This window comes from Mesocricetus auratus, unplaced genomic scaffold, assembly GCF_017639785.1.
Source record: "Mesocricetus auratus isolate SY011 unplaced genomic scaffold, BCM_Maur_2.0 Super-Scaffold_100004, whole genome shotgun sequence".
Taxonomy (NCBI): domain Eukaryota; kingdom Metazoa; phylum Chordata; class Mammalia; order Rodentia; family Cricetidae; genus Mesocricetus; species Mesocricetus auratus.
Window position 1 is genome coordinate 88198747 of NW_024429189.1, and position 15255 is coordinate 88214001.

Below are 15255 nucleotides of genomic sequence, written 5' to 3' on the forward strand. Positions count from 1 at the left end.
GTTACAGTAGCCGGAAAGAACGCATCAACTCTTGTTACAGCATCGCTTCACCTATGAGCAAGAAGATGCTGATCTTGCTCTCAGTTTTAGGGCTGCTGGAATGGCAGCCTCTCCAGAAGGAAGGAAATGGTTACATAGATGAGGTAAAACAGGCAGTGACAGCATGTCAAAGCAACAGGGACATGAGCTGTGGTGGGAGGAAGTGCCCAGAGCCAGGCGATGCCGTGGGTCTCGCTGTTCTCACGGGTGGGCTCACCAAACTCATCTCTGAAATGCTAGGGCTCACCAAACTCATCTCTGAAATGCTAGGAGCACGTGAGTAATTACAGAGGTTTCCCAGGCACAGTGTCCCTGGTGTGTTCCTGCTTCACCCTCCCAGGTACATAATGGAATCAAATGTGATTCCATTGCAGTCCCATGTGGTGACTCATGCCACTATAGTCAATAAAACCCACTCTTGGGAAGAAACTAGATTATGGGTCAGTAAAGGGTGGACAGTTGCTGAGTGATTGCTGATTGCTGCCTGTGGGGAACTCTCCACATGTCCCTTCGATTCATTTCCACCAAATTACCCCCAGCTGCCAAAGCAGGACACCGGGTTTGGATTTGTTATTTAGATTGCCTTTGCCTGAGGTCCTCTGACAGTGATGTGGCAGAGTCTGATCCAGAGGAGCTTTCCACATGGCATGGTCGTGGCTCCTGTACACTTAAGGGCCTGTGGGCAAAAGCACCCCATGCCTTGCTAGGGGGGCATAGCCAGTGAAGTCCCCCGTGGGGGTGCCTTACCTTACATGGATGAGGGTCCACGCCATAGGTCTCTAATGTCTGGGCCTTTCTTAAGAAATTCAGCTCTGATGTTGCTGGTGTTTGACCACTGGAATGAAGAGGAGATGGTCTCAGGGCTCCCGTCCCACAAGTTCCCCAGGTGTGAGCTCCCTGGTAAGAAGGGGTCAGCTGGGCAGACTGGGCTCTCTGGTGGAGTAGTTGCAGTACCCTGGAAGCTCAGCCTGCTTATTATACACAGTTGATTAGTCACGTAGGGTTATTACAGGCAGCTGAATCGAGGAGCCAGGCTTAGCTTGTTTGCTAGGAGCAACCTCTGTAGGTGAGCCATCTTCAGGTTGCTAATGTCCGGGGAAGGAAAGCTATGGACGGCATTTTCTTGGGTACACTGTCAATACTTGGACCCTGAGGAAGGCTCTGCCATCTCTTTGAGCCTCAGCCTGGGTGGGGGAGGCTTTGCTACTCTCATGGGGAAGAGGCATTAAAAAAAAGAAAAAGATGTGATCAGAGTAGGCCCCAAACTTCCATTTTTCCATAGCATTCTCCTACTTGGTTGTAGAACAAACTTCACAGTCTCAAGTCTAAGGTCAAAACTCAGAGTGAGGGCTGGAGGGATGACTCAGTGCTTAAGAACACTGATTGCTTTTCCAGAGGATCTGGGTTTGATCCCCAGTACCCACATGGCTGCCTACAACCTTCAGCAACTCTAATCCCAGGGCCTCTATTGCCCTCTTCTGGCCTCAAGAGTGCCCTGCACACACATGGTGCATAGACATACATGCAGCCAGAACATCCATATGCACAAATGAAAATAAAGAATTAAAAACAAAACTCAATGTGAAACAGGCTACATAATGAGTCAAGAGCAGGGGGTAGTGGGGACAGCTCTGATGTTACAGACTTCCTGAAATACATATGAAGCCAGGTATGGTAGAGTGTGATATCCATAGCCTCAGCACTTGGGAGGTAGAGGAAGGGAGTCCGGAGTTTAAGGCCAACCTGGACTACATGAGATCCTGCCTCAAAAAAAACAAAAGTCAAAATCGGATCAAAACAAATAAGCAAAAGAAAACACAGGCCAAACAGTGCTGGCTGCCGTGAGGTTTAGATTTTCATCTCACTGTGTCTGAGCTCAGGGGACAACTTGCCAGAACTGGTTCTTTCCTGTCACCACGTGGGCTTTGGGCATGGAAGACACAGGTACTGAACCCTCTCACTGGCCAGATATTATTGGGAAATTTTTTTTTTGGAGACAGGGTCTCATGATGTCCCAGGCTGGCCTCAAATACACAGAGATCTGCCTGCCTCTGCCTCTGCCTCTGCCTCCCGAGTGCTGGGATTAAAGGTATGCATCACTATGCCCAGCTGAGGCTGTGATTCTAAACAAGTCAGAGATACTGATTTTTGTGATATTTCACACATGTAGTACTGTGGAGAAAGGGAAATACATCTGCAGGCTGGCTACTGGCCACAGTTTTGTCGGTGAGTTGACATGGACTGACATACAAATGGTTCAGTATTCCTGCCGGTACCACTCAACCCTTTCTCTTGGCCAGAAGAGAGCACAGGGCTAGGAGAAGCAGTAGAATAGCGATTCTCAACCTTCCTAAGCCTGCAACTCATGTGACTCCCACACAGGGAATTATTTTCACTGATACATCATAACTGTAACTTTGCTACTGTTACCGATGGTAATGTAAATATCTATTATGCGACCTATGTGAAAGGGTTGTGCGACCCCAAGGTTGACTGTGGTAGGAGATGCGGCCGTGCTTCTCCACTCTACAGCTCTGTGTGCACAGGGTGACACTATGAATGCAAACAAGCCTGCTTCCAGCTATCTGAAGAGGCCCTGGCTCGACTCTCCTGCCTGCCTGCCTCCTGGAACGCATAGATGAAACCGCGTCGGAGTCAGTGGCGGTGGCACTAGCTCTGAGCTCCTCTGCACGCAGAGCCCTGGAAAAGCAGACCAAGTGTGAGAGAGGAGGACAGCTTGTGAAGTCAGCAGCGCTGATGGCTGGCGGGAAGGAGCAAAAGTTGTCCGTTACTACATTAATCGTTTGCCTAAAGTTGCATGACAGAGCAGGAAGTAAGCCCACCCAAGAGAGAAGCAGGCCAGGCTCCCTGCGGTACCCCCTGAAGAGGCCACCACTATCCCTTGTGCTGTGACGTGCCAGCCTCTGTGTTACTTCTGGGAAGCAGATCAAGAAACAAGTCCAGACAATACAGAGAAGCCCTGTCTTGTAAAAAAAAAAAAAAAAAAAAAAAAAAAAAAAAAAAAAAAAAAAAAGAAAAAAGAAACAAGTCCAGAGTTCGAGGCCAAAGGAACTGTCAAATTTGCAGAGATGAAGAAAACACAGACGTTTTTAATTACAGGAGCAAGGCAGAACCTGTGTCTGTAGGTAGAGAGTGAAGGCGGACCCCTACATCTACCAACAGACCTGAGACTCAAGGAGAAACTTGGACAATGCCTTCCAGGGGCATCTTCATTCCACGTCTAAAGGAATCCGCCCCTTGAAATCCATTAACCTCAGGAGTTTGCTCAGATCTCCAGGATCCTCACAGAAGCTTCATTTCTTGAGGAATCCCTTGCCTTGGACTACCTTTGTGCAGAAATGTCCCCACTCCTCTGACATCTTACCCTCTGGGGTAGCATAAATCCTTCATCTCTGAATGGGAGCTCACAAGCATCTGTCATCCCGATTTTTAACCACAAGGGGTCACCATTTCCCTAACAGTGACAGGGCCAACCACTGGGCTCTGCACTGAGAAGATTGGAAAAATCTAAGATTGCCCCGATAGGAGCCTGCCTGGTCACACCAGACACCGGCAGTCTGTTCGCAAATGCTGAGGTGGCTTTGGGTTGCGTTCATTCATGGAAGCTTTGAGTGAAGATGAAGGCTTTGGGGGCAAGGTCATGGTGCGGTAGGCTCTGGTTTAAGTTCAGGGTTACTAACAGCACCAGCTCCCACTCCAGCACGATCCTTCCGCAGAGCAGGAAATTAAATATTCGTAGTGAATATAATCCTATTCTTTTATTTATTTATTTATTTTGGATTTTTTGAGACAGGGTTTCTCTATATTGTTTTGGAGGCTGTCCTGGAACTCACTCTGTAGATCAGGCTGGCCTCGAACTCACAGAGATCCGCCTGCTTCTGCCTCTTGAGTGCTGAGATTAAAGGTGTGCACCACTATTGCCTGGCTATAATCCCATTCTTATCCACTGCCCAATTTCCAGTTCTCTTACAGACACACAGAATTCTCTGGTTTAGTCCCTCCCATAATACTCTTCCATGGATGATTCATGTTGTGACTACAATTTGTGGCTTTCCTCTCTTTGCTTCTTCTTAAAGGGTCTTAAAAAATGAGCAAAACCTACAAGGAAACCCGTGGTTTTATCTAACTAATATACTCAAAATAAACAGAAATAAAAAATAAACAAAATTCCTTATTTTAAAGTGGTTTAAATTTAATCTATCTTTTATATGTTGGTTAAAACATTTTTTTGATTATCGCCTAATTGTCTTAATAAATCCAAATTCCTAAAAGTTGAATGAAATTCAACATATTAAAATGGTAATCCAGTTTCTGGTTAGTTTACAGCATTCTAGCACACATACCTTTGCTTCAAGTAGCCTATCCGTCTGGGAAACCTGTGTTCTAGCATGACACATGAATTGGAACCCACTCTACCATTGCTCTTTAAAGTCACCTACTGCAGAAAAGCCCGCTTAACGTGGGTGAAAGGCTGCACCAGTGCTGTATATGGTTCTGCATGAGCTGGGTAGGCTAAACCAAGCTGAGGAATGCAGGGCTCCATGGGCATCGGCCGCTGCATCCCGGGTGCAGGTGTCCCACAGCGTGCTGAGGCTACAGTCTCTAAGCCAAAGCCCTGGCTGTAAGTCAGCTGGGCCCTGTGTCATTCATCTCCCGTGCCGCTTAGCTGCTCGGCTTCCCAGATCACACAAGATAGGGCTCATTCAGAAAGCCGTGGCTGTAGACTGCTCTAGGTGAGGCATTTGGCCGCACTGAGAGGAGGCTGTGCTGTCAGTGGATCCCTGGAAATGGTTCTGGGAGCATCACTCTGTTCGAGCAAGTAGTCTTGAGAGCCGAGGATGCAGCCAGGAGCCGTGTGCTCAGTGGCCTGGGCCCCAAGCGAGTGTCACATACCTGAGTTCAGTCTTGTGAATCTCGGCAATTTTCTTTTCCAGTTTCTCTGAATGTTTTGGGAAAAACTGGAACTTGGAGCTGTAGCCTTCAGGGTGCTTTCCTGGGTCGTAATCCCCTATCTCCGCTTTTCAACGGTAGGAAAGAGAAAAAACAAAAAACAAAAGAACAAGATTAACACATGGCTTGGTGGCCACGGAAGGAAGCAGACACTGAGCTTGGCCCTTGGCTGGCAAGAGGACGGGTCCACAGGGAGCGGCTGTGTGCCATCTTTCCCTGCTGTCGGCTGATATTCAAGTGACGGCAAAGTCAGTAGGGCTGGCCCTGCACTCTGAGTTCACAAGTAAATTTGCAATATGGACCTCAGTCATTCAGCCACATGGGAAGGCTTGGGAGCCATGCTCTGTATGGTAGCAGCAAACAGTGAGCTTGGTCAGGAAGACAGGATCTCCTGTGCCCCAGGTTAGAGACCTAAATCCCACCCCAAAGATTTTAGTAGGGACAAGAGAAGTTGCTGACCGAGCCTTGATCCCAGTTCAGGACTCATCCCTCACACATGGAACCAGATGAGTACATTCAGTGTTCATGGTGGGCTCACACCAGGTAGGCCTGCCGCTGGGAACATGGCTACAGCTCAGTGCAGGAACACCAGATTCTAAGGCTGGTTTTCCAATGCTGTGCCCAGGGCCATGCTTACAAATGTCACCTCTAAGGCTGAGGAGTCTCGGGGAGCTCTTAGGAACACCATCTTTCCCGGTGCTCTCCCAGTCAGAAGCCAGCTTTCTCCATACGCAGCTCCCCCACTAAAGGGTAGCCCAACAAAGGTAAGAGAAACTTCTGGCAGCTTGCTGGCTGTCTCTGTTCCTTCTCTGGGAGAGCCACATGCTCTTCAGCTGAGGCAGAGTCAATGCTGGGAGGAAAACAAGGTCCCTGTCACAGCTGAACACAGTGCTCTGGGCTTGGGTGTCCCACTGCCAATTATGGCTCCTTCCAAGTTACTCAGGGCTGAATGTGGTGGTGGTAAATGTCTTGTAGCCTCAAGGATTGGGGAGTCTGAGACAGAAGGCTCACTTGAGCCCAAGAGTTCAAGACCAGCCTGGACAACATAGTGGAACCATATGTCTAAAACAAACAAATAAAAACCTAACCAAACTCCAAATTCCATGGAAATTTTTTGTCATTTAACAAGAGATCTTGTTCCTTGAGGTATGAGTGACCTTGAACCTTGAGATCATTTACTTTGATTTTATTTGAAAAGCTTCAAGGGGAAGATATTGGTGCTGGTGACTAAATACTTTTTGGAAAAAAGAAAACTTGATATAATTACCAGGGTGGATGTGAGGAAAAGACTAGAGTTTGACACTGCAATCAGAGCAGGCCAGCTTCCTCTTTAAAAAAGGAAGAGGGGCTTCCTTGATACCTCTGGGCACACAAGCACCTGCTCCCCTTCCCTCCAGCTCTCAGAGCCAGAGCCCCGAGTGGGCTCACTTTCCTCCTGGTACCACGAGTCTGCACTTCCCCGGCCAGCAAGCTCATTACAGCTCCTCCTTAAGTTGCGTCTGAGAGTTCCCTGAGTCACAATCAAGGGTTCGTGTTTTTAATGAAACTTTATGGTTTTAGGTCTGAATGATCCTGCTGTTAATGAAAGTTTCAGGCTGGAGGACTACGAAAATTCCAAGGAGTGGCACTTGAATGGCCTCAGCATTGCATGAGAGAAGGGCATGGCATGTCTCCACATCTCAAGACAGATACCCACAGCCAGTCTGGGAATCAGCAGCAAGAAGCTCACCTCTTCCTCGGGAAAGGACTTCTCACTTGAGAATATGTGCTACACTGAGCACTCTCAGCTGAGATGTCTACAAAATAGACATCAGAATCCCATCATGCCTTATACCTTGGCAATCTGCATGAGAGGGCCGGAACAAGTGACTGATTACTCTTCAGCCTCACAGCATGCAAGGACAGGACAAGTCTCCGAAGGTTAAAATGATGACTCAAGGGGGTTAAGCAGTGAGACCTCGGGTGCAGGAGGGCTCTAGGCTTTTTGGCTCCAGACAACCCAGGAAAAATCCTTTAACTTGCTTCGAGTTAGAAGCTGTTTTGATCTAAGAAGTTGTCATCTGTGGTAAATGGAATAATGTAATCAGGCCTTAGCATGAAAAGCAAATTTATCCTGTCCAAAGTCATTACCTTGAAGGATATAAGCTGCTAACAAGGCGGCGTCTGACGTTTTACAGAGGAGTCGGCCGTGGTAGAGATCCCTTTTGATCTGCAGGAAGACTAAGTACCTGCAGAGAAAACAGAGAGCGAACTAGAAAGGGTTGCTTTGATTGCTGTAAAGTCATAAATATGTAATATAAGCCTATCAAAATCTTTGTCAGGGCATTTTTCCTACATTAAACTTTTTTTCAGACCACAGAACAAATACATTTTCCATTTTCCTTGCAGGCTTTTTAGATACTTCACTCTGAACTATTAGTTGTTTAAGGTTCAGATCAAAACAACCTGTTTCCTCTAAAGCTCAACATAGACACATCACTCCCTGGCAAAAGCACCACCCCTTTCCCCTGACTCTCCTCACTCTTATTCCCTCTCTCCACTACCAACAAAGTGCTGGGATCTGGACGGAACCGGCCCCTGCCAGTCTGATACAATCAAGAAAAACTGTGCCTTGGCCTTAGAGTGGAATGGTGGGTGAAGGAATGTCAAGGAAAGGGTTCAGCCTGGGCTTGGATTAGAATCTGTCCCTCTGTAGATTATTGGCAGAGGTCAATAAGATCTCTTCAAATCCAAATAAAAAGGGATAAGTGAGGGGCTGGAGAGACGGCTTGTGGTTAAGACTACATACTGTTCATGAGGAGGACCGGAGTTTGGTTCCCAGCACCCATGTTGGATGGCTCACACAACCATTGGTAACTCCAGTTCCGGAGCATCTGACATCTTGACGCCCTCTTCTGGATACTGCAGGTACCTGCACTCACATGTGCATGTGTGTGTGTGTGTGTGTGTGTGTGTGTGTGTGTGTGTGTGCATGCATGCTCCCAAGTATTAAACAAATGTGAGAAGTGGCCCTCATGTAGGAGCAGAAAAGTAGGCGCTTGTGGCCAACGTCTTTTAAAACAGAATATGCATGTGAGGTGAAGACAAGGTATCAAGACAGGAGCTGGGACCTGCACCGAGTGCCCGTCTGCTGGGGCAGACACTGTATGATTCACAGCTAATGTCTCATTCCATTCTTACACTACACTTTGAAATAGGCACTGTCATTACCTTCACTTTTTCCAAATAAAGCTGAGGCTTTAGTGGTTTTCTCCACAGACATACAACTAAATGGTAAGAGCCAGATCCAAATTCACAGCTTTGGGACTCCTGGCCCGGCTCTTTAATACCACGTTCATTATAATGCACTCTGAGACTGCAACTGCTCGGTAGTTTCTTGGGATGGAGATGATAGCTTTCCATTTGGAAGTGTTTTTACCAGAGTGCTGAGAGATGAGCATATTCTCACAAGTCAACCAACAGCAGCAGACCTAAGGCTACGAGGAGCATCTGTTCACGAGTGGGCCCTTTCCCCCACTGGCTTCGTGGCCAGGAGGCACCTGTGGTGGTTTAAAAACACATCCACTGATCCTTCACACTTCATTTCGTGAGATACTGCTGAATTCTCACCCCTTGTAGGGGCTGGCCTTAGTGATTTGCTGTCAGTAACAGAACAAAACAGTCTCATCAGTCACCACAGCTGCTGTGCTCTATCTCTTGGACCATTTACTCTACCTGAGGATGCTTACACTGTCCTACAGAAAGGCCCATGGGGAGGAGGGACACTTTCTGCCAACGGTCACATGAATACCCTCAGATGAATAAAGTTCCAGCTGGTCCATGACTGATCCTGAGACAGCTAAGTCACCCCTGGACTCACCCACAGAAGTTCTGAGATGGCCTGCCGCTTTAAGCTAAGGGTTGACGGTTCTTTGTTAGACAGCCATACATGACTACAGCATCCTCGGGGGAGCAGGGAGTAATGAAACTATAGCACAAATCCCTTCAGTTCCACTAATTTCCACCAGAATTTAGGACCTCCTCGGATAAATTGTTCCCTCTGTTTTGCATTCAGTCTGAATTACAGGTCCGGTTAGTTATGTAAAAATGCCTGGAAAGGAAGAGAGTCATCGATAGGGCAACTTTTGGAGGAAGTAGGGGAGTGAGTTCTGGGCTTAGAGAATGGAGAATCAGTTAAGGAGCTTTCTAACTTCTCCTGGGGTCTTGCTACTCCAAGTATAGCCCCCACGCCAGCAATATTGGCATTATTTGGAGCCTTGCCATTTTTACCAAGCTCCTCATATGACTTGCATATAAGAGGGAGAGTCCTGAGAAATGCCAAAGTATCTCCATGACCACATCAATACATGGTACCACCCTCAAACCAAAAGGAAGGTGAGGACTTCCGCCTGGGAGTTTGTAAGAGCCCTTCCTCTCCTCCGCCAAACCCACTTGGCCCTAACATTCACCAAGAAAAGCTGGCATGGTGCAGAGTGAATAATTAAGATGGGTCTATGAAATCCAGCTTGTCTGCACTCTGCTTCCCACAGCGAAATGCCACACGGTGTGTGGGAGAGACGAGCGAGCACTTCCCTCCTCTCACTGTTCCAACTCCCACCTTCCACAGGTTTTGGCAGGATGAAGATACAACCTTTGCCCCAAACTCATTGCTCACTTCCTTCCTTCCTTGATGCTCTCTCATCTATGACTGAAAATCTGGGACAGGGACCCTGGACAAAAGGAGATGTTTCAAACAGTAGCCACAGATCTGGATGGCGATTCTCTGCCACAGACTGAGAACATCCCCCTAGGGAAGCATGTCAGAGGTGCTCCTGTGGATTCTCTAGAGTTTCTGATCCTCGCTGTACGCAAGCTGCCAGCCTTCCTCACTGAGAAGACTGCTGCTTTGCAAGGCATTGCTCCGAATGGGCCCATGGCAGATGTCCTGGGTGAGGTGAGGCTGGCCGTCTTTTGGACTTCTGATTATAGGACAGCTGTAGGGAGCTCAAGGGGAAGGTTATAGAAACTCTTAAGCAGTGCTGTGGCAAATGGGGGGGGGTGAGGGAAGGATGACAAATTATACCTTAAGGAAAACAAGTCACTAGGGAGCGGGAAGAAATCTCACTAAAAGACTCTCCAACGTCTTCACAAGGTCCCCTGATTCTGCCACAGTGGTGTCTAGAATGTTTTGGTTGACTTGGTGCTGTACCCCACATGACCACAGTATTGTTAGACCCATTACCGCAACAAGACTCCAGTGCACTCTCACTGCACAAGGCCTCTGGGCGCTATCTTGTCGTGTGAAGCTCTGTCATCAAGGCAATTGTGTTATCAGATGAGGGATCAGCCTGCCAGGCCTGCCCAGAACAGCCAAGTGCTATTGTTCCTCAGGTCCAGAGTTAAGGAACAGAATTCCCTCAACTCACAGCCAAGGAGACAGATGTCCAGAGATGTGGCATGACTTGTCTAGTATTACCCATCAGTTAACAGTTCAGGCCTTTGATTCGGGCTTGTCTACCCTGTGGTAATTCATTTAGCTATCAGATGAGAGAGATTTACCTTAAACTCTCTCTCTCTCTCTCTCTCTCTCTCTCTCTCTCTCTCTCTCTCTCTCTCTCACCCCCTACACACACACACCCCTACACACACACACACACACACACACACACACAAACACACATGGATGGACTGGAGAGATGGCTCAGTGGTTAAGAACACTTGCTGCTCTTCCAGAGGATCTTAGTTCATTTCCCACAAGGCTGCTAATTACTGACTGAAACTTCAGTTGTGAGGATTCAATACCCACTTCTGGTCTCTGTGGGTACACATACATACTAATTTTTATTTTATTATTTTTCTGGGGGGGAGACAGGGTTTTTCTGGGTAACCTTGGCTGTCCTGGAACTTGCTCTGTTCCAGACTGACCACGAACTCATAGTGATCCACCTGCCTCTGCCTCCTGAGTACCGGGATTAAAGACAGGTACCACTATAGCCTGGCTACACACACTAATTTTTAAAAAGTATTTTATTTTTTATTCATGTGTATATGTGTGTTGAGGTCCAGTGGTGCCCCCACCCCCACCCCACCCCTCAGGTGAGGCGTGCTGAGCACAGGGTTTCAGATGGCAGGAGTTCAGGTTGTCAGGGTGGCTCAGCAAGCATGGTTACCCACTCATCCATCTCCCTGGCCCTTGGTTTTTGTTTGCTTTATTTTTAAAGTTTTGCTTATCTCTTTCTGTCCTTCCCAAGGCCACACACTTCACAGGTACTCGGGAATGCAGTCACTCTCCTCACAGTTACATATAAAGGAAGGGGAGACAGATGACAGCATGAAACAAAACACTATGCCGGCAGCTCCCCCCTATCACGAGTGCACTCCCCTGCCGCACACACACTTCCTCGTTCAAGCCTCCAGTAGCTCCACGAGTAGCTGCCATTTCTGTCCCATTTTCACATATGAAGTGTGGAGAGGTACTGCTGCTAGCCCTGTCTCATAGCTAAAAATAACCTGAGATTTGAATCCAGGTCTCCCCAATGTCTTAGCCAGGGGCTGGCACGCAGGCCCCACTGCCGCACTTTCTAATGGAATCAAGATTTGCTGGAACGTGGCCTTGCTCACCATTCATGCATCATCTATGGCTGCTTCCGAATGGCACCGACAGAACCGAGCGGTTCTGACAGAGACCATATGGTTCCAAAAGCCCAAACACTTACTTTCTGTCCCCTCCAGAGTGGTTTGGCAATCCACGGTAGCCTGCCGGGGCTCAGATAACATCTACTGAAAGAATAAATGACCGGGGACGCCACGTGCTGACGCACGCATTCATTCACTCTGTTGCCCTCCTCCAACTCCTACCGGGTGCCAGGCCCTCTGCAGCCTGGTAAGGTGCAGCTGTGTCGGTTTCCTTCCGAACTTGATCTCTCAAAGAGTTCGTGCGCCTGCAGTGCCTGGTAAAAGCTAAGTCTGGTACCCAACTCTCCATTTTCTTGGTCCCATCACCAGTCTAGACAAGAAAATCTATTTATTATTTAAAGACAAAAAAGACAAAGGAAATTAATCAGGATTTGGCAACTAAATTTGTCCTGTGGGAAGGACCCGATGGGTAACATGAAGCAGAGTTCCTTTTTTCTTTTTCTTTTAACTGATGCTCGGTTTCTCTAGTTAATATTTATCTTTATGTGTATGAGTGTTTTGCCTGCCTGGATCAACGTGAGCCATGAATGTGCAGTGCTCACAGAGGAGGGTGTTAGATCCTCTAGAATTGGAGTTACAGATGGCTATGAACCACCATCGGGTGCTGGGAATTGAACCCAGGTCCTATGAAAGAGCAGTCAGTGCTCTTAACCACTGAGCCATGTCTCCAGCCCCTGAAGCAGAGGTCTTTACTCTTAAGCTCATCTCCTCAGCATAGCTCAGTAGGAAAGGCTGAGATGGCAGTGAAATTGAGGATCAAGATTGCCAGGGGGGTGACAAATGACACTGACAGCTAAATTAGTTTGGCAGCAACGTGGGATACTGAGATGAAGGGCTCAGAGCCAGCGATGAATTATGGGTACCGGGTGAGGCTGGGGCAGGTACCCGCTCTCTCAAGAGCAATAGGGATGTGAGTGGGAAACACAGAGCTAATTCCAAGGCTTCACAGAGTGTTCCAGGGAGGGACAAAAACCTGGTCAATCAGGCCGGGCACCCCACAGATCATAGTTCCGACAACGTGAGCAAATTGCACTTTGGGGAAAGAAGGCTGGTGAGGTGAGGATGGAGGGGAATTGTCTGAGGTGGCTCAGGAGGACACATGCAGATGACAGAGGCGCTGGCACACTCGTCACTGTCCTTGAAGTTTGCCAACTTGGTAAGAGGCCTGGCCACGATCCCAGTGCCATGCTGACTCAGGGCAAGGCTCCCTGAGGGCTAGAAGTGTAGGAGGAAGTTTAAGACCCTCCGCTGGGCATGGCGACACAGGCTGTAATCTCAGCACTAAGGAGGTAGAGGTGGAGAATCCTGGGTTCAAGGCCAGCTTAGGCTACATAGTGACACTCTCAAAAAAACAAAAACAAAAACAAAAAACCAAAAACAAAAACAACAACAACAACAACAACAAAAAAACCTAAGCCCAAAGCGAGCCTTGTCTGGATTTATGATCCACAGAATCTGTGATAATAAATGCTTATTTTATAAGTTTAATTATTTGGTTTTGTGAGCCAGGAGTCTTAATTAAAGTTTAAATGTTTCATAAATGTATATATTGATCATATCCACCCATGACTACATCCTTCCAACTCCCCTGTGCCCCCATTCAAAACACAGTCTTACATACATGTGATTGGCCTCAAAAATTTTTTTTTGAGATAGGGTTTCTCTGTGTAACAGCTGTGGCTGTTCTGGAATTCGCTGTCTAGACCAGGCTGACCTTGAAGTCACAGAGATCTGCCTGCCTCTGCCTTCCACGTATTGGGATTAAAGGCGTGCACCACTACCCAGCTATTTATTTTATTATTTAAAAAGTTTTTATGTGTACAAGTGTTTTGCCCATATATCATCAGATCTCCTGGAGCTAGAGTTACAGATGGTTGTGAACCACCTGATGTGGATGCTGGAAACCAAATGCAGGTGCCTGCAAGAGCAATGTGTGCTCTTCACCTTTGCACTGTCTCTTTAGCCCTGGCCTCAAGTTTTCTACGTAGACAGGATGACTCCCATCCTTTTGTCTCCATCTCCTAACTGCTGGGATTATCGGCATGGGTTACTACACCTGGCCTGAAATTTTTTAAATTATATTTTATTGGTGTTTTGTATGCTCGTGTGAGGGTGTTGGATTCTGGAGTTACAGACGGCTGTGAGCTGCCATGTGGGTGCTGGGAATTGAACCCAGGTGCACTGGAAGAGCAGTCAGTTCTCTTAACCACTGAGCACCTCTTCAGTCCATTCTTTTTTAGAAACAAAGAATAAGGAGGTGACTATGATGATGACAAAATGGAGGAGGAAGAGGGTGGAAGAGATGACTGGATGGTTAAAAGTACAAGTTACACAATCATGAAAGCTGGCATTTACATCCCAGCACCCATATTACAAGCCAGCATGCTTGTAACTTTAGCACTGAAAGATCTGGTGATCTCTTCTGGCCTCAGCATGTGAGCAGGCCATGTACCCACCCATATATATATATATATATATATATATATATATATATATATATATATATACACACACACACACACACACACACACACTCATGTGTGCACATGCACGCACACACACACTCTCTCTCTCCCTAACTAATTAAAACAAACAAAAAGAAGCTAGTAAACTGGTCAATTATCCCAGTAATTTGCAGAATTAGATAATACTATTCTCATTCTGTGAGTTGTCCAAAGGTCAATGTGGTTGAATAATGTATGACCTAGTCCTGCAGTCAGGAAGTAATGTGACTTGAACTAAGTAAGTGGATTTGAGCTACCGGGTCTATGTGGCTTCTTGATATGAGGGCCAGTATGTTAAGACAATATAGTTACATTTGATTTTTAAAAATTGGATTTTATGAACTCCTACTAGTCAAGAAAAACCATTAGAAAGCCCGGTGTCTAAGGGCAGTCACAAAATTGCTAGAATAATTCCTTTTAGTCCTGCTGTGGGGTGAATGACAGGGAGAACAGGCAATGCTGGAGGTGGAAGGAGGCCAGGAGCAGGCTTTTAACCAAAGTGTTAAGTTAGGCCGGGCGGTGGTGGCGCACGCTTTTAATCCAGCACTCCGAAGGCAGAGGCAGGCGGATCTCTGTGAGTTTGAGGCTAGCCTGGTCTACGAATCCAGGTTACACAGAGAAACCCTGTCTTGAAAAACCAAACCAACCAACCAACCAACCAACCAACCAACCAAACAAACAAACAAACAAACAAACAAACAAAAAACAAACCAAAATCAAGGTGTTACGTTTGGCCTGACCTGGACAAGAGTGGACAGGGTGTGCTCTAGCACTCTCAGCAGGAGAAGGCGGCTCAGGTCTCGAGAGGCAGTAGTGCTTTCACAAAACACTTGTCTGCTCAAGTTGGTAAACACAGTGGTCCTGTCCCCATGGACCTGTCTGAAGCTACAGGGCTGCTCATTAAGATAGTGGCAGTCTCTCTCAATCCCATGAGGATGAGCAGAACCCACAGTTCTAACATTCACACTGCTGTCCTCTGAGCTTTATCGTTGGTGGCTGCACACAGCTCTGTGCATGTGCAGGAGGCAACCTTTCTGGTCTTGAGTCCAGAAGATTCTCCTTGACC

At 47.2% G+C, this 15255-nt stretch overlaps 1 protein-coding gene across 8 annotated transcripts in view; it reads right to left on the reverse strand.

Moving 5' to 3' along the window:
- Frmd5 (FERM domain containing 5) overlaps positions 1 to 15255 on the reverse strand; it is a 275096-nt gene that overhangs the window by 24494 nt on the left and 235347 nt on the right. For all 8 annotated transcript variants that reach the window (XM_005068525.4, XM_021226284.2, XM_040746162.1 and 5 more), the window contains 3 exons: positions 7141 to 7238; positions 4954 to 5077; positions 787 to 874 (listed from right to left, as the gene is read on the reverse strand). In XM_005068525.4, the coding sequence (XP_005068582.1) occupies positions 787 to 874; positions 4954 to 5077; positions 7141 to 7238 (310 nt within the window). The remainder of the gene's footprint in view (positions 1 to 786; positions 875 to 4953; positions 5078 to 7140; positions 7239 to 15255) is intronic.